This window comes from Nicotiana tabacum, chromosome 18 (assembly GCF_000715075.1).
Source record: "Nicotiana tabacum cultivar K326 chromosome 18, ASM71507v2, whole genome shotgun sequence".
In the NCBI taxonomy this organism is placed as follows: domain Eukaryota; kingdom Viridiplantae; phylum Streptophyta; class Magnoliopsida; order Solanales; family Solanaceae; genus Nicotiana; species Nicotiana tabacum.
Genome location: NC_134097.1, coordinates 47,006,898 through 47,027,637, shown reverse-complemented (window position 1 = coordinate 47,027,637; position 20,740 = coordinate 47,006,898). Strand labels below are relative to the sequence as shown.

The window sequence follows — 20,740 nt, the reverse complement described above, 5'->3', positions numbered from 1 at the left end:
GTATTACATCTTTCTTTGTCTTTCCTTTCAATTTTCCATCTTCCTTCTCCTTGTTCTCCTCAATTATGTAGCCATTTTTGTCTCTTTGATATCTATTCTTTCTTTATTGCATCCACTCTTGTCTTGCTGGATTAGCAATAGGTTTACCAAGTACCTTCCCTCTGGTTAGAACCTTAGTAGTATTAGCTACAGTACCTGCAATTTCTTTTGCCTTGTCATCCTTCTTAACTTCCTCATCAAATATTCTGTGTAATTTTGGATTCATCACCTAGAACTCCTGCTCATTATGCCCTTGCTTCTTACATGTTCTACACTATTTAGGTATATAATCATATTTGATTTTGATCCACTTAAACTCCTCGGGACCATACTCATCTACTTATTCAACAATATTAATTCTTTGTGGAAATTTGGATAGCAAATTGACTTCAACTTTTACTTTAGCACATCTGGCTCTAGTAACATTTTGTGTGGCAAGATCAACATGTAAAGGACTACCTACTGCACTTGCCAAAGAGAAAACAAACTCCTTACCAAAGAAGTTAGGAGGCAGCTCTGGAAAATTGATCCAAGCTATAGCAACTGGGGTCTCTTCATCAGGTTTCCACCATGGATTCCACTTCATACATCTCATCTGCCACATATCTCCTTGGGATTTCAAATAAAATACTGGCTTAGATAAGAGATGAATATAATCCTCCTTCAATGATAATCGTACCAGCACATGATTATCCTCAATTAAGCTAATAGAACAAGCTCTCTTCAATTCATACTGTATAGGAATTACTTTACGTAGTTCTGTGATCACATGCTTCCCACAGGAAATATTTCCAAGAACAGCTAATTGTAATCCCTATTGCATGATCGATTGTTTTACTTCTTGGGTTTTCCCACTTTATTATAGGCCCCTTGTAAAAACTCGACATGTTTTTGATTGGTATTTGGTCTAGGGTTTGTACGGGCGCATTTAATGCTTTGGGTTGTAATAATTGCACATAGTTCTAGATTGGATTAGGGTTCATTATGGATTGGGGGGGCTATGAAGAGGTGTTTGATGACGACCAGCCTCAGGAGGAGACTGGACAGTGGCCAGAGAAGCCATTAAAGGCTCGCAAAAGATTTTTGTGGCAATCGTTTCAATTGCCTGGTTGCCAGAGCTAGGGCTTCCAAAGAGTGTTTCAGCTTTCTATAAAAACTTTCCCACTTGAACGAGCACATCATCCAGAATTCCTGTTGGCTTTTTTATGTGTGATTAGGTAGTTGCAGCAACATTGAGGTTGGTCTAGCTCTACCAATGACTAACTTTGTGTTGATTTCCAAGGGTATTAAGTTAATACTGGCTCCCAAGTCACACAATGCTTTAGCAAAAGCATAACTTCCAATTGTGCATGGGATAGTGAAACTACCAGGATTAAACAACTTTTAAGCCATAGGCCTTGTCACTGCAACACTACAAGTTTGAGTCAGAGTCACAGTAGAAAGGTCCTGGAAGTCAAACTTTCGAGACATCAAATCCTTCATCATCTTAGCGTAGCCTGACATTTCCCTCAAAGCATCTATCAGAGGAATATTCAATTGAATTTGCCTTAGCCTTTCCATGAATTTTCTGTATTGATTATCTTACTTTTGCTTTGCCAACCTTTGAGGGAATGGTGTTGGAGGTTGCTTCTACCCATTACTTTGTGTCTTTTCCTGAGAACTGTTCAATTTCTTTCTCCTTGCTTTTGTCAACTTGTGCTTGTTCAATTACAACCTCTATAAGCTCCGTCAACTCATAAAATCTCAAATGACATTGGAGTAGGTGGCACTGTCTCACTATTAGATTGAGCAAATCCTTAATCTCTATCAAATCCCTTCCATTTCTGAGACTCACTACCTTTAACTGGTTCTAGTTCTGCCCTTCTGGATTGATATGTGTGTCTGCAGGCAATTTTCCTTATGGGCGATTGTTCAAAGGCATGGACAACTAGCCTAACTGAGTTTCAATGCCTTTAATAGTCGAGTCATGTGCAACTAACTTTTCTTGCATCTTTCCATTAGTCCCAATGATTTGTTGCAGCATGCCCTTAATTTCTATCAATATTACTATCTTCCTGTCTGGTCACCTACTATTGATGAGGTTGTTGGCAAGCTAACTGTTGTTGGTGTTGCTGATTGTAACCCGATTGCCTTTGATAGGGCACAACTTATCCTGGTGGTCATGCTCCCACAAGATTAGTATTGTACTATTGCTGGGCTGTTCTGTATTGCTGATTTTAAGGTCCCTATTACTGTCCTCCTTGCCTATGACCCCCAAAATTATTTACATAATTCATGTCTTCTCTGAAACCTTAGTTATCACTCCATGCCACGAGCAAACATACGACTCATTGAAGCAGGGAGTGCATAGGTATCCATTTGTTGTGTCAACAATATGAACTTGTTTCGTGGCCATATTGTTAATATTCTTTGTGTGCAAACTCATATGGGTCATTAGAGTGGCTATGTTTTCTGCATTTGTATAATTTGGGTCAAGAGCAACATAATGCACTATTAGAGTCAGTGTTGTATCCATCGTCATCCAGCCTGAATTTTGAGCCATCTTGTCAAGAAGAATCTTACACTCGGTGAATGATTTGCTCAAGAATGCACCCCTGGCTGAAGCATCTACATTAGCCAAACCCATATAGAATCTCTGTCTTAGTATCTGATCTGGGATGCCATGGTGTGGACACTTCACTAACATATTTCTTGCAAAGTTTCAGTTGCTTTCTTCCTGAACTGCAATATCTCATAAATTTGCCTTGCAGTCTTATTCGGTGGATAGAACTTGTTTAAGAACTGCTTGACTAGTTCCACCCATGTAGCCATGGAGTTTATTGGGAGCGAATTCAGCCAAGTTTGAGCCTCCCTAGTCATTGTGAATGGAAACAATAACAATCTGATTGCTTCGGGTGTCACATTCGGATGCCTTTGAGTGACACAAATTGATAGGAAATTCTTCAGATGTTGCTGTGGGTCTTCAATGTAAGACCCGAAGAACAACCCTTTGTTCTGTAACAAGTGCATCATGTTGTTTGTAACTTGAAAAGTCTCTGCTTGTATCGGAGAGACTGCAATTGCAGTTGCCAGATTGTCAGCAGTTGGTTGCGCTCAATCATATAGAGCAGCCTCCGGCACCACGGGTGCTACCACTCTAATGTTTGGGTCAACTTGATTATTTATGTTATTCTTATTGACGTTCTCGATGCCAACCCTTTCAATTTCGATTTGTTCGTCCTGTTTTAGCTATTTGCCCTTCTTATTAGCCCGATTCAATGTCCTGGATACCTTCTCGGGATCTAATAGAACTTCAAATAGTTCATCACTTCTCAAGGAGCTTCTAGGCATGCACCTGAGGCACAGAAGAATTCAAACGTGAGAATTTCAGTGGAAATATTTTTAGCACCACGGAAAAACGCTAGCTAAAATATTAAAGAATAATTAACCTAAATAGCATCTCACTCAGTTAATATGTGTATAACTGATCACGCTAACTATGCCTTATAAAAAGGGCTAAGCGGTCGCTGCAAAAATAATCCGGTTCAAGAGTCCGGAGTCGAATCCCACAGAGAACCAACCTATTTGCTACAACTTTCTAGTATCACTAATGACAAGCTCATATGACTTCTAGAGTTTATGACTTAATTTATGAATTAACAAAAATTATTTAACTAAGAAAAAAAATAATAAAACTATCAATTAGCAAGAATGAGGTTGAATCAAGGATAAAAAGATCTAGGGTTTACGATTTCCCCAATTGCCGGATTAATTCCTAACACGCCAACTATAATATCGCCGCACCACTCTCTAAAGATGATGATATCTTATTTATCACAATTATTTTTCGATCAATTATGATAATTTACTAGAAGTATTCTTTCGAATTACTCTAGCTGACAATTCGTATAACTCATAAAGATCACGCCAAAGCTTTGTTATCTCTAATCCCGCTTTTAAATCAAAGTAATTAATCTCTTAACTTACTCGAAAGTGGATTTGCTCAACAACAATCTAATCAAGTGTTATCTCTCAAGCAACACAAGAAAACTAGACACGATTAATCAAGGGCCCTTTAATTAACCACAAGAAGCATATAGTTGAACAATTATAGAGTAAAAACGGCTCAATTATATCAACACACACTCAAGAATTCATCCAATAATTGGTTCTATCAATCCTTGATGACGGGTTTAGCTACTCATAATACTACTCAAAAATACATAAACCATTGTCAAACCAATATTCATAGATATAAAGATAGAAAAGGAGAGAAAAACTCTTCGATTCGTCTTCTTGAATGAACTTGAAGATCTTTCTGGCTCAACTTTGCTTAAACAATGGTGTTTTTTGCCTTCTCAGGTCAAGCGTGTGGCTGAAATAAAGGTTAGAAGCTTTTATATCATGTACCTAAGCTAATTGACTAAGTTGCCCCTCAAGATAAAACGCAGGCAAATTTGCCCTTGCACTATAGTTGTGCTTTGCACAGGGCCTGGTTGTGTTTTCCAATTTTTTTCTATGCTTTCCCCGTGCTTTTCGAAGTTACTTTACTGCCTCGTCCGATTTTTCTTTTCTTTAAAAATTGCCTTTTAGCTTCATTATTGCTCAAATCACCTTTATTCTTTCCTACATAACAAACTTCAACAATTAAGCTCAATTGGTCATCTTTCAACATTCAAAACACCTAAAAACACACCAAAGTAGGGGTAAAACATATCCAATTACATGTGATTCTAGCATATTATCAACTCTCAATCTCTCAAGCCTCATGAAGACAAATGAGGAGGTGATTCTTCTTTATTTCACTCAACTTGCTTACACAAAAAGGCTATAGTACGTAGGTATTTATAAAATTCTAAAAACATGTACCTATGTGATACATGTATCATAGTTTAATTCTACACTTCTCTAATTCCCTAGTTCAATAATCAAATCATACATGCATCTTAGTTTATTTTCTAATGCATCAACTAGGTAATTCATGTACTTGATATGCATCTAGTTACTTTTTCTTTTCAACAATAACCGGACATATGTCAGAATTTTTTTTGGACAATCTATTTTTGTGTTTGGTAAGGCCTACAAGAATTCATGACAATGAGCCAAATGAGAATGTAAATATTAGCTAGGTGTAGTTTCTAAATGAATGAAACGTGCTGATTTTTTTCCAACTGTTATATCTTTGCTTAATTAACGGTTTACAACAAGAATAAAAACCAGTTACGTACATAGTATATAAAAGCACTTCTCACCATATATATAACACACCACTTACAATCTATATCCAGGTGATGCTACAACCTTTTAATTTCAATAAGTCCAGAGATCAAAATCTACTGCAGACATTGAAATTCTTTAGATGAGATGCCATTGATGACGCGCTCTGCGACATAATAATATGCTTTTTCTGTAAGATGTACACCATCCCAGTGTAAATATTTTGCAGAATCAGAACAAGCTTGAACTTTAGATGTTCCACAAAGAATATCATCGTCATAATTATATTGACCTCCTATTCCACAGCACGTTTTGAGTATGGATTTCTTATTGAATCCAAAATAGCTGGGGCGTTCCAGAATTGATTTCACAGCAGCATAATAATCAATATATATAATCGCAACGTTCGAATATTCAAGTTTTAGTATAGATAGAGCCCTCTCCAAATAATCATTGTGATACATGGCTAACTCATTGTAGGCTTTCAGACAACCAAACTCATCATAATCTTCATAATCCAAGCTTGAGAACATGGTAAGGTAGTAGGGGAAGCAACCCAGAGGAAAATTCCCTGGAACAACTATACGTTTTGCCCCGTATCTGATCACTTGTCTAATGCCTTTTACTATGGTCTTGACTATGTATGGGACAAAAGTTTTAGCTTCGTCAATGGATTTTCCCTCTGAAAATGCTAGGTAATAGTCATTTCCTCCAAATTCACCAAACATAAAAAGAGATTTTCCAAGAACTTTTGAACACTTTTGTCTAGTGTGACATGTAGTTTTTAAGTAAGTTGTCAACCAACGAAGTTGAGATCTAAGAGGCCTGTTGTCTTTTGCCGTGGTAATATTTTTAGCTACATAAAAAGGATCATTTAGAACTGTAGCTCCTCCTACTGCGCAGTTTACTCCATGGCTAAAATTAGCTTCTTTGACCATGTAAGGGTTGAGAAGTGGAAGCTTAAGAGACATAGCAATATAATCTATAACGAGACGGCCATCAGAGAATCTGCCAGTGGGTTTTCCAAAGAATTTTTCCCCGTAAGGAAAATGGTCTGCACGGTAAGATGATTTTACATTAGATATACGGAATCGATTTCCAGTATCTGCAAGTGAATCGCCAACTTGGAAAATGTATTCATAATTAGGGCAACTGTTGTTGTTATTATTATTAGCAGCATAAGCAAAAGTTAACGAAGATAGAGCTGCAGCTAAAAGGAAAAAAGTTGGAACTAAAGAAGCCATTTGCAATATGCATACGGATGTTAAGGCGAGGTAATATATTTAAAGAGGGGGGTTTTTATATCTTCTTGAAGTATATTATAGGTGGTTAGGATATCGTTTTTGCCGTTTCTTCTTTCTATGATAATGAAATTAATGTCGTTTTTGGAAGAAAAGCAAAAATTGTTACCGCAACATCTTAAATAAAAGGTGAATTTCTTTCCTGCTACGTATGTACTTAGAATTAGTCCATGACAAACTATTAGTATCATTTATTACATGTTTGTAGGGAGGCAAAATGGTTAAAAGAAAACAGTTAACCACCTATACTATCCACTAAAAAAATGTGTTGGATAATAAACTTTTTAAAAAACAGATCAAATATGGATAAGAACTATATTATCCATTTAGAAAATGGATCACCAATGAGTATCCAATGAATAACTAATGTGTCTAACTTTTACATTTGTAAAGCCTCAAATTGGGGGTTTCTCAAGTTAGGGAGACTAAGAATTCTCCCAAAAGTGATTATATGCAAGAAGTCATGGATAATATGATTACCCATATTATCCGTCAGTTAGCCCGTTTTTTATCCGTTTTAAATATTATTCGTGTCGGATAATTTATCCGTTTTTTCATAACCCATTTTGACCCGAGCTATATCCGCCCCGCCCCGCCCCGCCCGGTTGCCACTCCTACATGTTGCATTAAGTCTTACTCAAAGAATTTAAAAAAAAAAAAAAATAAGAAAGAAAAGTAGAACTCGTCGTTAAAGTCCATTTGGACGTATCTTTCTTTAAAATGAAGAATGAACGGAACTCAAAAATAATCAACGCATTTCAAAGGTTTGAATTTTCCTATCTCTAGCAATATAGCTATTTGTTCAAATTCTCGATAAATCTTCATTTTTCTTTAAATAGATGAAACTCTTACTGAAGTTCCTCTTAAGCTAGTACTCCCTACGTCCAAACTTTGGGATACTTTTCGTTTTTCGAGATTTAAACTTCTTAATTTTAATTATGCATTTGGACATAAATTTCTTTAGATTTTTCAAAATAAAATTTTATGTATTTGTAAACTACGTAAAAGGTACTATACATCACAATAATTAATAACTCAAAATATTTAAAATGCATATGAAAAAATTACTTTAAAAAAATAAATAATTCGAACACCTTCACATAAATTAAAATGGAGTGAGTAGTATTTAAAATGCACTCAAAATCATTTGATAACAACCAAAAGAACTTGTTAAAAAGCAGTGATCATGCAAAAAGTGATAAGTGAATCTTTTAAATTCTACCTGTTTAAGTAAACATGCTTTCCTCCAAATGAATTTTAATTTCAATTCATCATTTAAAAGAAGATCTTATTATGAAATTAACGGTGAAAGTCATATTCTTCCTTGAATTTTGTATAAACATGAAATTCTCCTCCAATTTTAGATTACAAATGTCCCCCTGTCCTATCTCAAGATCCATTTATTGACCGGAGTTGCTACACAAACGTAATGTCTCTTTTACTCTTTAGATGACCAATCTCTAATTTTATGTAAAAGATATTTTAACCTCCCCCCCAACTTTTTCGTAACCTTTCTGCGTATCTCAATATATAATTACTGTTATGTGGCGCCTTCCTGAGATCCCACCCACCTCTTCCCAAAGACAACCTCGATCATTCATTACATATGATATATCGAGAATTCAAGACCATAACGTAATTCATTTAGAGAATGCCGATAAGAAAGTAGATCTGGTTCGGAGATCGGAAAAGTTGTGAATACGGTCAGTGAAGCTAGACCGGGAAGTGGGGTATCCCTGGAAAAGAGGTTGGCCTTAAGTTTAAGGTTAGTCTGAAGAGTTGTAGCTTTGCTTTCTAAAAGAGGACGAAGTAAGGCTAAGCAACAGATGTCTGTATGGCTACTATTCGCTAATTGAGGCCCTCCGTACACTAGATGAGATTATCAGTGTCATATGGAAAACCAATATCAAGAGTAATTGAGAGAACAGGAAAACAAATGATAATGAAAGAAAGCTTAATTGCATTAATGAAAACTATTACAGAACAGCAACACAATGTCGAGGGGGAGAGACACCAATACAGAGAACCATTTGCTTGCTTGAAAGTTTGACTACTTAATCCCCCTTAATAATGCTTAAAAAACTAAAGTTATATGACTTAATATAACTAAGCTAGAGAGACATAATGGAAATACAGGAAGTAAAACTACTCTATTTGTATAATAAAAAAGGACTTAGATTCCTACAAGGTAGAAGTAGGTCTGTTGGCGGCAACCTTATCTTTAGCATCAGAGTGTGTGCACGTGGTGCTGTTGGAATCTGCCTGCGTTTGGGCGCTGGTGAGGGCTACCAATAGGGCAACATAGGCACAAGAGCGCTTGTCACTTGGTGCGGCCAAGACCACGTGGCCGTCCATGACGCTAGGCATTAAGAGGCTTTCCAGGATGCCATGGGGCGCGTCCAAGGGTTCAAGGGGCACGGCTGGAAACTCGCCCATGACATTTTCCCCCACCTGAGTAGGGGATGTCCTTGGTGCCTTACTTTCAAGATAATCATCGATCGGGTTCTTGTAGGTTTTGAGGTTTGTTCCCCTCTCCCAAGTATTCTCCTCTATATCACAGCCTGCCATTTCACCAAGAACTCTTGGTGATGTTTCCATGAAGCATGAATCACTCGATCATCGAGAATATCGTCTACATGCATTTTTCCGGTTGAATTATGGCTTCGAATACTGGGTATTGTGACTTGTCTCCGGGAGTAATCCTCCATGTCCTCTCGAAAAGGTTTCAGAAGGTTGACATGGAAGAATGGATGAATCTTCCACTAGGCTAGGGTATCCACCCGATTTGCAACTTTTCCCAATGCGCTTCTCAATGGATATGGTCCAATGTACTTTTACAATAGGCGAGGGTCATGGACCCCTACAAATAAGTATCGCTTTGTGATTTTCACCATCATTTTATCTCTTACCTCGTATTGAACGAAGCGACAATTTTGATCTACATGCTTTTCATCTGTTTTTGGGCTTTTACAAAATAGCTTCTCACTATCTTCAAATTTCGCTTTCAATCCTCCAAGAAGTTAACAACTCGAGGATATTTCAATATGTTTTGGGGCATTCACAGTGTGTGGGAGTAGCGGTTGCTGTCCAGTAACAATTTCAAAAGTGCTTCTATTTGTACTAGATTTCTTTTGTGAATTGAAACATAGTTGAGCAGCATCCAAAAGCTTCACTCAATTCTTCTGCGATCCAGTAACAAAATAGTGGAGTTATTCCCCCAGCATGCTATTGAATCGCTCCATCTTGGCATCATATTTCAGATGTAAACTTGAACTTTGGCTCAATTTGGACACGAGGCACTTAAAGAGCTGGGTCCAAAAGTTCTAAGTGACGCGAAAGTTGCGATCATTAAAAGTTGTGATCATTAACGATATCTTTAGGCAGGCCTTAATATTTGACAATACGAGAGAAGAAGAGTTGAGTTGTATCTTATGCTAATATATATTTTGGGGCTGCTATAAATCTAGTGTATTTAGAAAACTAATCTACCATAACCAAGATAGTTGTAAGATCTCTGACCTTGGGTAATTCAGTGATGAAATCCAGTGACACGATTTCACAAGGTCTCTTTGGAAATGGCTCCAAAAGTTCTGCTTGTGTCAAGCGGCCCGACTTCTCTTTCTGGCATACTAGGAAAGTATTCACATACTGAGTAACATCATCAGCCATTTGAGGCCAATAATAAGCACGGTACAACATTGCAATGGTGTGTTCTTCACCTGGGTGGACGGTCCACAAAGTATCATGGCATTCAATTAGAAGAGTCCTTCGTAGATCCCCACCTTCAGAAACCCATCTTCCATATAGAACTAGAGAGTCTTACCCTATCCTACCAAATCGACCAAATACTGTGCAGTAAGGTCCTTGGTAAATAGATATTGTATATGGTCTTTTATAGTGGTGGCCACTTTGCTCCCCCTTAGGGTGGCAAGTAGGCACACCAATTCTAGCTCAGCCCTTCGACTTAACATATCAGCAACTAGGTTGGTCTTCCCACTTCAGTGCTACAGTTTGAAGTAAAATTTTGCTAGGAGTTCCTGCCACCTGGCCTGTCAGACATTTAGCTTTGGCTGGGTCATCAAATGACTAATAGTCATGATTTCTATCTTGACCATTCTTGAGGGCCGGGTTCGAGCAATTTCGGGATTTTTAATGTAAATTGGATATTTTTGAGTGGGCTTTGTTCCCTTAGCATATTTTAATTGTTATGTACTGATTGTGGCTAGATTTGGAGCATCCGGAGGTCGATTTGTGAGGGCAAAGGCATCGCGGGCTAGAGTTTGGACCGAATCGAGGTAAGTACTGATTGTAAATGTTGTCCTGAGAGTATGAAACCCCATATTTCACATCGTTGTGCTACTGTGAGGCGACACACACACTAGATGACGAGTGTTGAGTCATGCACCATTGGGGATGGAAACTTGGTCCATCCCGTATGACTGTTAAGTCACATATTTAATTTGAAATCTTATGATATTCCATAATTTTTAGATTTATATTATATTTTGGGTTATATGCCATGTTTGGGCCCTTGTGCCGACTTGTTGAGCCCCTTAGGGGAATTTTTATTATTTTTCCTCATTCTATTTGTTTTGAAAGCATATCCTCAGTCATGTTTTACCTGTTTATTGTTTAAATCGGGTTTTATCACTTACTTCTTAAAATGTGAAAACTGTTTGGGCTGAATTCCCTGTTTTACTGGTGGTCCGAGTGATTATGAGGTTGATGACTGAGATAGATCGAGGGTTTGATTGTGAGGTTGATGACTGAGATAGACTGAGGGTCTAATTGTGAGGTTAATGACTGAGAGAGGCCGAGGGCCTGATTGTGAGGATTATATATTTATGGATCGGGCTGCACGCTGCAATATATATATATATATATATATATATATATATATATATATATATATATATATATATATATATGTGTGTGTGTGTGTGTGTGTGTGTATGTGTGTGTGCACGCCGCAACGATATGTTGGATCGGGTTGCACGTCGCAGCGATATAGCGTTTGGGCTGTAGGAGCCCCTTCCAGAGTCTGCACACCCCCAGTGAGCGCAGTCGACTATATATATGGATCGGGTTGCACGCCGAAACGATATGTGGATCGGGCTGCGCGCCGCAGCGGTTACTATATAGTACCTATTGAGTGTGAGTGTTGAGTGTGAGCGCTTATTGGTAAGAGTTGAGTCACGAGTGACTGAGAGGCTTTTTCGAGGGGCTATATATATACATGTACATGAGTGATGCTTGCCCGAGGGGCCTGGTTATGAACGTAGTGTTTTTCACTCCTCCTTAAAGTGAGTTTCTATCAAATATGTTGATTTAATTATTGCTTTCACTCACCTTTAGACCGAGCCTCAATTGAAAATGTTAAACAAATGCTTTAAACAACTTTCATTTAAACTAAAGTTTTTAAATTATGAAATGGTTATGAATTTCTGTTTTGCCGAGGGGCTGTTTACGAACTATGCTTTGCCCGAGGGGCCGATTATGATTTTCATCACTTTCACTATGTATATATTTCATTAAACCTACATTGAAACAGTTAGAAAGATAATTTTTAAAGGATTTTACTGAAGTTGGAAGTTTAACGAAATGATTTGAATGGTATCCTGATTTGGGAACATGTTGTAATCACTGTGGTGCTATGACGTATCTGACGTGTTTTCTTACTGCTCGGTCTTTATTTACTCTTATTACTTACTGGATGGAGTACTTACATTACTCCCTGCACCTCGTGTGCAGCTTCTGGTATTTCAGAACCCGGTAGCGGGTGTTGATTGCTTAGAGGCAGAGTTAGCAAGGTGGCTGCACGATGTTCACAATACTGCTTTCCTTCCTCTCATTTTCATTATTGTATTTAGTACATTTTTAAACTCTTATTGTATTCATACCTTGGTAGATGCTCATGACTAGTGACACCCCGATGTCGGGCTTGTATATTTATTCTGCACTATTCTTTTAAATTTACATCATGAGATTATTGATTAATAAATGGTATAAAAATAACTTTTATTGAATAATAGTTGATTCGGGAGTTGTGTCGGCTGACCTAGTTTCACGATAGGTGCCATCACGACCGGGTCGATTTTGGGCCATGACAGTTGTCACACCTCCTTTTTCCGCACCCGCGAGGGTGCAAGGGAGTTTTTCCAATTAAAGGACAATCGAGACGGGATTGGTTTATTTATTTCAGAGTCGCCACTTGGGAGATTTAGGGTGTCCCAAGTCACCAATTTTAATCTCGAATCGAGGAAAAGAATGACTCCATATTACAGTCTGCGTACCAGAAATCCGGATAAGGAATTCTGTTAACCCGGGAGAAGGTGTTAGGCGTTCCCGAGTTCCGTAGTTCTAGCACGGTCGCTCAACTGTTATATTCGGCTTGATTATCTGATTTTATACAAATATGAACTTATGTGCAAATTTTATCTTTTAACCGCTTTATTATTATTGTTTTTAAAAGAAATGTGAACATCGCTTAAAACACGTCTTTGGACTGCGTCACATGAAATGCACCCACAATCCGGAACACGTTTTATTTGATGTTTTGGGATTTGGATTCGGGTCGCATGAAATGCACACCCAGGCTTAAGAAAGTAAAATATTAAACACGCGCCTAAAGAGACTATCGCGTTATTATTTTGGGGAAGACCGTGAAATTCGCTAAACGGTCCTTCCGAATTCTAATTAAACCATACATTTTGTGAGGGCCCCGCAATCTATACGTTTTATTTGGCGAGGCTCGTCTCATTTTTATTTTTAAAGGATAAACCTACAATGACTATATTTTCTATTAAGTTCGTCTCTAAAATAAAAGAAAATCTCTTAATTATTTACATGCTGAAAAACGTAACTTATTAGTTATTAGTTTACGGCTAATGCGAATGGAAAATTGCGATCGAGTTTGTACAAAGAAAAACTGCTTTCATTTTATATTCTGTTATTCAATAATACTAGAACATGAGATTGACCATAATATCAAAACAGATTAATTATTCTCCGATTAATTTAAACTAACATTATTAGATGAAGAAAGTATACATATGCAACCTCATTATTCATTAATCATTCAACTACATCTTTATACGAAGAAAGAAAAATTATATTCAACCACAAATCTAAACAGGAGGAATTCAACAGGAACAAAGCCTGATTAATATTTCATTTTTTGCTTCAAGCCGAGATTGTACAAATGTGTACCTGGAAACAGCAGTACAAGAACAAAAGAAGGAGAAGTCAGCAGTAGTAATAACACAGCAACAACAGATTCAGCAACACCGCAAACCAGTACAGTAGGAATAGCAGAAAACCCAGGAGACTATAAACGACTCCAAGTATAGAGAAGAAGTAAAAGGCAGGAAGGTTCTGACTATTTCAGATCTTAAGCGAGGCAATGAAGCAGTAACTATTCTTTTTCAACTTCAAAACTCTCCAAAATGAATTCTGCTCTTGTATATTCAGTGTATCCAGAATGTATATCGGGTGTATACTTCTCACTCCGCCCCCTCTTTTTTCTTCTCTCTATCTAGTTTTTCCTCTCTTTTTTTCCACCCCTTCTTCCTAAATTTTCTATTCTATTTATAGCAAAATTTTTCGAAATTTTCAGATTTGTTTTTTTATTATTTTATTATTTTTTTAATTAAAAGAAATCCCACTTACAAATTGCTTTTATTTTTTTAGAAAAAGAAATCCCACCTTTATTTACTTTTATTTTTAAAATTCCAACTTTAATTACTTTATCTTATTTAAAATCTCACTTTTTATTTTTTTAAAAGATAATCTCACTTTATTTAACTTTTCTTTAAAAAACAAACCACTATCTTTTCTTTTTCTTTTAAAAATGCTACTTTCAATTACTTTAAATTTTTTAAATTTTCAGATACCTTTATATTTATTTTTTAATTCCAACCTTATTTTACTTTTAAATTTTTTAAAACTTTTTATTTTTTTTTAAATTTTCTACATTCTTTTACTTTTTTTTATTTTTTATTTTTTTAAAATCATTTCCGAAATTATATATATATATATATATATATATATATATATATATATATATATATATATATATATATATATATATATATATATATATATATATATATATATATATATATATATATATATATATATATATATTTTAAAATAAAAATAATAAATAAAATAAAATATTTTCGGATTTTTTTTTATATATAAAAAAAACAAAAAATAAAACTATTAATAGTGATAATTCACTTTTCATTTTTTATTTTTTTGGTTTTGTTTTGTGTTGGACAAAAATGAAGAAGGGGTGTTGGGTTAATGGAGCGGACCGGATCGACCCGGTTTGAAATGGACCGGGTCATGGGGAAAGTTGGGCAATTATTTGGGCCTGTGGTTTGAAATTGAAGAAGTGGCCCAATCCGATTTTTCTTTGTATTTTTGTTCTCTTTTCTTCTTTTATTTTTCTAAAACTAAATTATAAAAGTACTTAAATTATTATTAAGAACTAAATTAAGTTATAAAAGCGCAAATTAACTTCCAATAACAATTAACGCGCAATTAAGTAATAATTAAGCATAAAATTGTTCATTTGGACATTAAATGCTAAAAATGCAAAAGATGCCTATTTTTGTATTTTTTATTAATTTAACAAATAAACATGCATAGACAAACATACAAATAGTTACACAAAATATCACAAAAATTGCACACCAAGAAAAATTATTTTATTTTTGAATTTTTTGGGAGTAATTCTCATATAGGGCAAAAATCACGTGCTTACAGCTGCCCCTCTTTGCCCGAAGACACGAATGGTTTTTGTGCAAAGATAAAGCGAGCGATTTTTGCCCATCCGAGTTTTTTTGAAAAAGATTTGACCGAACCTTTGCTTCAAAGGTTTCCTACATATCCTGGGCTAAATAGGAATCAGGTCAATGTAGTTCGGTAAGTTTTGGTAGCTGGGACTACCGTGGGACTGCAATGTTACTGTTGTTGCATGCTATTACCACTGCTTACCGATCTCTTTGTTACACCGTGCTTAAAAGAAAACAAGAAGCTAGGCTAGACTGCAACTTGTTCTTGTTGCCTTCCTTTTTTGTCGGTTTTTGTTTCCTCCGGTGCTTTTCTTCCGTGAATTTGGGGATGACACTGGCCCTTTGCTTTTCTGAATACCAGTTTTCATCATTTTGTTCGGTCCGCTGGGGACATGACTTCCTTCATTAAGCTTTTTGGCGGTTCCTCTGGGGATACGACTCTCTTCATCAGATCTGTTATGCTGGGCATAATTTAATGTTCACAGGCCGCTTCTTTCAAGACGCGTCTTTTCTTCCTTTTGACTCATGCGCTTGAACTTGTGTTGGGACCTCTTGTTGCAACTTTCTGCTTTCCGGTGCTGGGGATTTTTATTATTTCCTGCTGGGGATTCCTGTTGTAACCTTCTACCTTCCGATGGGTTACTGATTTCAAGATTTGCAGTATAAGACTCAAAAGTATTCCTCTTGTTATACAGGTGGGTGCCTGAATGCAAAAATATGAAATGTATGCCCGCATTATACTGGTGGGTGACCTAGAACAGAAATGAAAAGATAGAAATGTATTCCCGCATTATACTGGTGGGCGACCTAGAATAGAAATGAAGAGACAGAAAATGTATTCCCGCATTATACTGGTGGGCGACCTAGAACTGAAAGTATTCCCGCATTTTACTGGTGGGCGACCTAGAGCTGAAAAGTATTCCCGCATTTTACTGGTGGGCGACCTAGAACTGAAAGTATTCCCGCATTTTACTGGTGGGCGACCTAGAGCTGAAAAGTATTCCCGCATTTTACTGGTGGGCGACCTAGAACTGAAAAGTATTCCCGCATTTTACTGGTGGGCGACCTAGAACTGAAAAGTATTCCCGCATTTTACTGGTGGGCGACCTAGAACTGAAAAATATTCCCGCATTTTACTGGTGGGCGACCTAGAACTGAAAGTATTCCCGCATTTTACTGGTGGGCGACCTAGAACTGAAAGTATTCCCGCATTTTACTGGTGGGCGACCTGAAAAGTATTCCCGCATTTTACTGGTGGGCGACCTAGAACTGAAAAATATTCCCGCATTTTACTGGTGGGCGACCTAGAACTGAAAGTATTCCCGCATTTTACTGGTGGGCGACCTAGAACTGAAAGTATTCCCGCATTTTACTGGTGGGCGACCTAGAGCTGAAAAGTATTCCCACATTTTACTGGTGGGCGACCTAGAACTGAAAGTATTCTCGCATTTTACTGGTGGGCGACCTAGAACTGAAAAGTATTCCCGCATTTTACTGGTGGGCGACCTAGAGCTGAAAAGTATTCCCGCATTTTACTGGTGGGCGACCTAGAGCTGAAAAGTATTCCCGCATTTTACTGGTGGGCGACCTAGAGCTGAAAAGTATTCCCGCATTTTACTGGTGGGCGACCTAGAACTGAAAAGTATTCCCGCATTTTACTGGTGGGCGACCTAGAGCTGAAAAGTATTCCCGCATTTTACTGGTGGGCGACCTAGAGCTGAAAAGTATTCCCGCATTTTACTGGTGGGCGACCTAGAGCTGAAAAGTATTCCCGCATTTTACTGGTGGGCGACCTAGAGCTGAAAAGTATTCCCGCATTTTACTGGTGGGCGACCTAGAACTGAATAGTATTCCCGCATTTTACTGGTGGGCGACCTAGAGCTGAAAAGTATTCCCGCATTTTACTGGTGTGCGACCTAGAACTGAAAAGTATTAAAATTGTTTCCTCGTTCTTCCGAGAAAATTTTTGACAATCGGCAGAAAATTTTCTGCCCCGGTTTTGGTGATTTCCCTGGCATCGCGTCCTGCTGCCATCATCAATCCTTCGCTTTCCTGCTGCAGACAAAAGGATTTAGTTAGTTTTAATCATGGTGGGAGGAGGTGCCTTTCCGGTGGATGATTTTTCCTCTCTTTCCCTTTTCTTGCTCTGTGCCCCCATAACTGGTTGGTGGACAAAGTTGCTTGCTGGAGGTTTCCGGCCTGCTGGGGATTGGTTTTCAATTTATCCCCTTTTCTGCTTTCTCTTTACAGTACATGCCGTGGGAGTCTGCTTTTACTCCCGGAAACACTCCCTTTAGGAGTTTACTTCCTCCAAAACTGTAGGGCACAACATTGCATTGCCTGGGGCTAGCCTTTAGGACTGTTGGGGTTACCCTGCATCGGATGAATCCCTCTTCGGTCTCTGGTAGTAAGCTTTAAAAAATCCTTTTCAAGACAAATTTTTAGAAAGAGAAATAAAAAGATAGAAAAGGAGAAAATCTTTCTGAACCAATACTTGGCGGGAAAAGAAATTCAGAAGAACTTATCTGGATGACATGACTGGTCCCCGTGATCATGGCGTGCACCATAGATTCCCGACCCAGTCTATTTGTATTAATCAACTTGCCCGATGGTCTTACTTGCTGGGTATAAATGAGTGTCCATTTCTTTGCGAATGTGGACCATTTTGTTGATCTGTCTTGTCGCCTCATAGTGCCCTTCGAGGGGTTTTCACTAATGAGACTCTCTCTTTTCTCTCAACTCCCGGCGCCTTATGGTGCCTGTGAAGGTTTTCACCGATAAGACTCTCTCATTTTATATCTCTCATCTTATGTCGCCTTTCGGTGCCTATGAAGGTTTTCACCGATAAGACTCTCTCATTTTATTTCTTCATCTAGGAATCGGGGTGTTGTCGATGTGACTCTCTCTTCTGGAGATCCCTTTGGACTATCAATTCATTTCCAATTTCATGATCCTCTTCTTTGCTGGGGATCAGCGTATTATTCTCGGCTTTATTTGCATGACTTGGCACCTCTTGGATATTGATCGGGAGGTCTTTTGGACGTCGATGTTGGTTTTGGTGTGGGGCTAAAGCAAGGCTATCAAAATGAAATAATTTGATGGGTGATCTGCTACAACTTTTGGAATCTAACCTTTGTTGGAATTTTTAAAACATAACCTCTGCCCCAATTTTCTTGCTTGGGGAATTTTATTTTTACTCTAGGTTGAGCTACGTGCGTTATGCACACTGTGCCTATTATGCATACTTATGGACATTATGCACACTATGACCGAGCCGTGAGGCGCCTACGTATCCTCTTCGAGGAATCAGGTCAAACGTAGTTCCCACGGTTTTGTATTTCTTATGATTTTTATCTTCTTTTTCTTTTCTTTCTCCTTCTTTTTTTTCATTTTCCTTTAATGATTTTTTCTCTTTTTTTTCTTTTTCTTTCATATTTTTTCCATTAGTGATTCCAAAAGAGGGGTATGAAAGAATAACTTAAGGCTCAAAAGGGGGAAACAAGGGTTAAAAGTGTTTGGATAGAAGAAAGAACTGCCTCTGTCATTTCATTATCCAATAAGCACCAAGTACAAACAAACGAACCGATAATTGCCATAATTAAAGAAATTACGCATAATATCTCTTGACTGCATCAGAATTGATAGCCATGTTGACACATCTCCCCTCGATATCTGTCAAACACACAACACCGTTGGATAACACTCTGGTCACAATATAAGGCCCTTGCCAATTTGGGGCGAACTTGCCTTTTGCCTCGACCTGATGCGGGAGGATCTTCTTTAACACCTGCTGCCCTACTTCAAACTTCCTGGGGCGTACCTTCTTATTGTATGTTCTCGCCATTCTCTTCTGATACAGCTGACCATGGCACACTGCTGCCAATCTTTTCTCATCTATCAAGCTCAACTGTTCCAATCGAGCTCTGACCCATTCATCATCATCAATCTCGGCTTCAGCGACAATCCGGAGGGACGGAATTTCGACCTCCGCCGGTATTACGGCCTCAGTTCCGTACACCAACAAATAAGGAGTTGCACCTATGGAGGTCCGGACGGTAGTGCGATAACCCAACAGAGCAAAGGGTAATCTCTCGTGCCATTGTCTAGATCCTTCCACCATCTTTCGCAGTATCTTCTTGATGTTTTTATTGGCTGCTTCGACCGCTCCATTCGCCTTGGGACGATATGGGGTGGAATTGCGGTGTGTAATCTTGAATTGTTGGCATACCTCTCTCATCAGGCTGCTGTTAAGATTCGCACCGTTATCCGTGATGATTACTTTTGGGATCCCAAATCTGCAGATGATATGGGAGTGCACAAAATCCACCACCGCCTTTTTAGTTACCGACTTGAAGGTTTTAGCCTCAACCCATTTGGTGAAGTAGTCAATGGTTACTAAAATGAACCTATGACCGTTGGACGCTGCTGGCTCGATAGGTCCAATGACATCCATGCCCCATGCCACAAACGGCCAGGGTGCTGACATCGTATGTAACTCTGTTGGCGGAGAATGAATCAGATCTCCATGTATCTGACACTGATGGCATTTCCTTACGAAAGTGATACAGTCGTGTTCCATGGTGAGCCAATGATACCCTGCCCTGAGGATCTTCCTTGCCAATACATATCCGCTCATATGTGGCCCGCAAACTCCAGCATGTACCTCTGCCATAACCGTCGTGGCTTGACCGGCATCTATACATCTCAACAATCCCAAATCCGGGGTTCTTTTGTACAAAACTCCTCCGCTGAGGAAGAAACCATTCGACAAACGCCGAAGGGCTCTTTTTTGGTCTCCAGTGGCCTGTTCCGGATATATCCCCATTCTGAGGTATTCCTTGATATCATGAAACCAGGGCTCGCCATCTGCCTCCTTTTCTACGGCGTTGCAATAAGCGTGCTGATCACGGACCTGGATGTGCAAAGGATCAACATACATTTTGTCAGGGTGGTGCAACATTGATGCTAAGGTGGCCAATGCATCCGCTACCTCGTTATGAATTCTCGGGATATGTTTGAATTTCACCGATCGAAATCGCTTGCTCAAATCGTGCAAGCATTGTCGATAGGGTATGAGTTTCAGATCCCGTGTTTCCCATTCACCCTGAATCTGATGTACCAAGAGGTCCGAGTCTCCCAAGACCAAAACGTCTTGGACATCCATGTCCGCAGCCAATCGCAGACCCAAAATGCAAGCTTCATACTCAGCCATATTGTTGGTGCAATAGAAGCGTAGTTGAGCCGTAACAGGGTAATGGCGTCCTGTTTCAGAAATGAGTACTGCTCCTATTCCAACCCCTTTCGCGTTTGCAGCTCCATCGAAGAAAAGCTTCCAACCTGGTTCCTCGGGTAACTCCAGCTCATTTGTATGCATTACCTCTTCGTCGGGAAAATATGTTCTTA

General features: G+C 38.4%; 1 protein-coding gene across 1 annotated transcript; it reads right to left on the bottom strand.

Moving 5' to 3' along the window:
- Positions 1-2,718: 2,718 nt before the first annotated feature.
- LOC142172500 (acetylajmalan esterase-like) lies at positions 2,719-6,479 on the bottom strand. Its single transcript, XM_075236131.1, has 2 exons — positions 5,363-6,479; positions 2,719-3,092 (listed from the first exon to the last, which is right to left on the bottom strand). The coding sequence occupies exons 1-2, from the start codon at positions 6,477-6,479 to the stop codon at positions 2,719-2,721; spliced, it is 1,491 nt and encodes a 496-aa protein (XP_075092232.1).
- Positions 6,480-20,740: the final 14,261 nt, after the last annotated feature.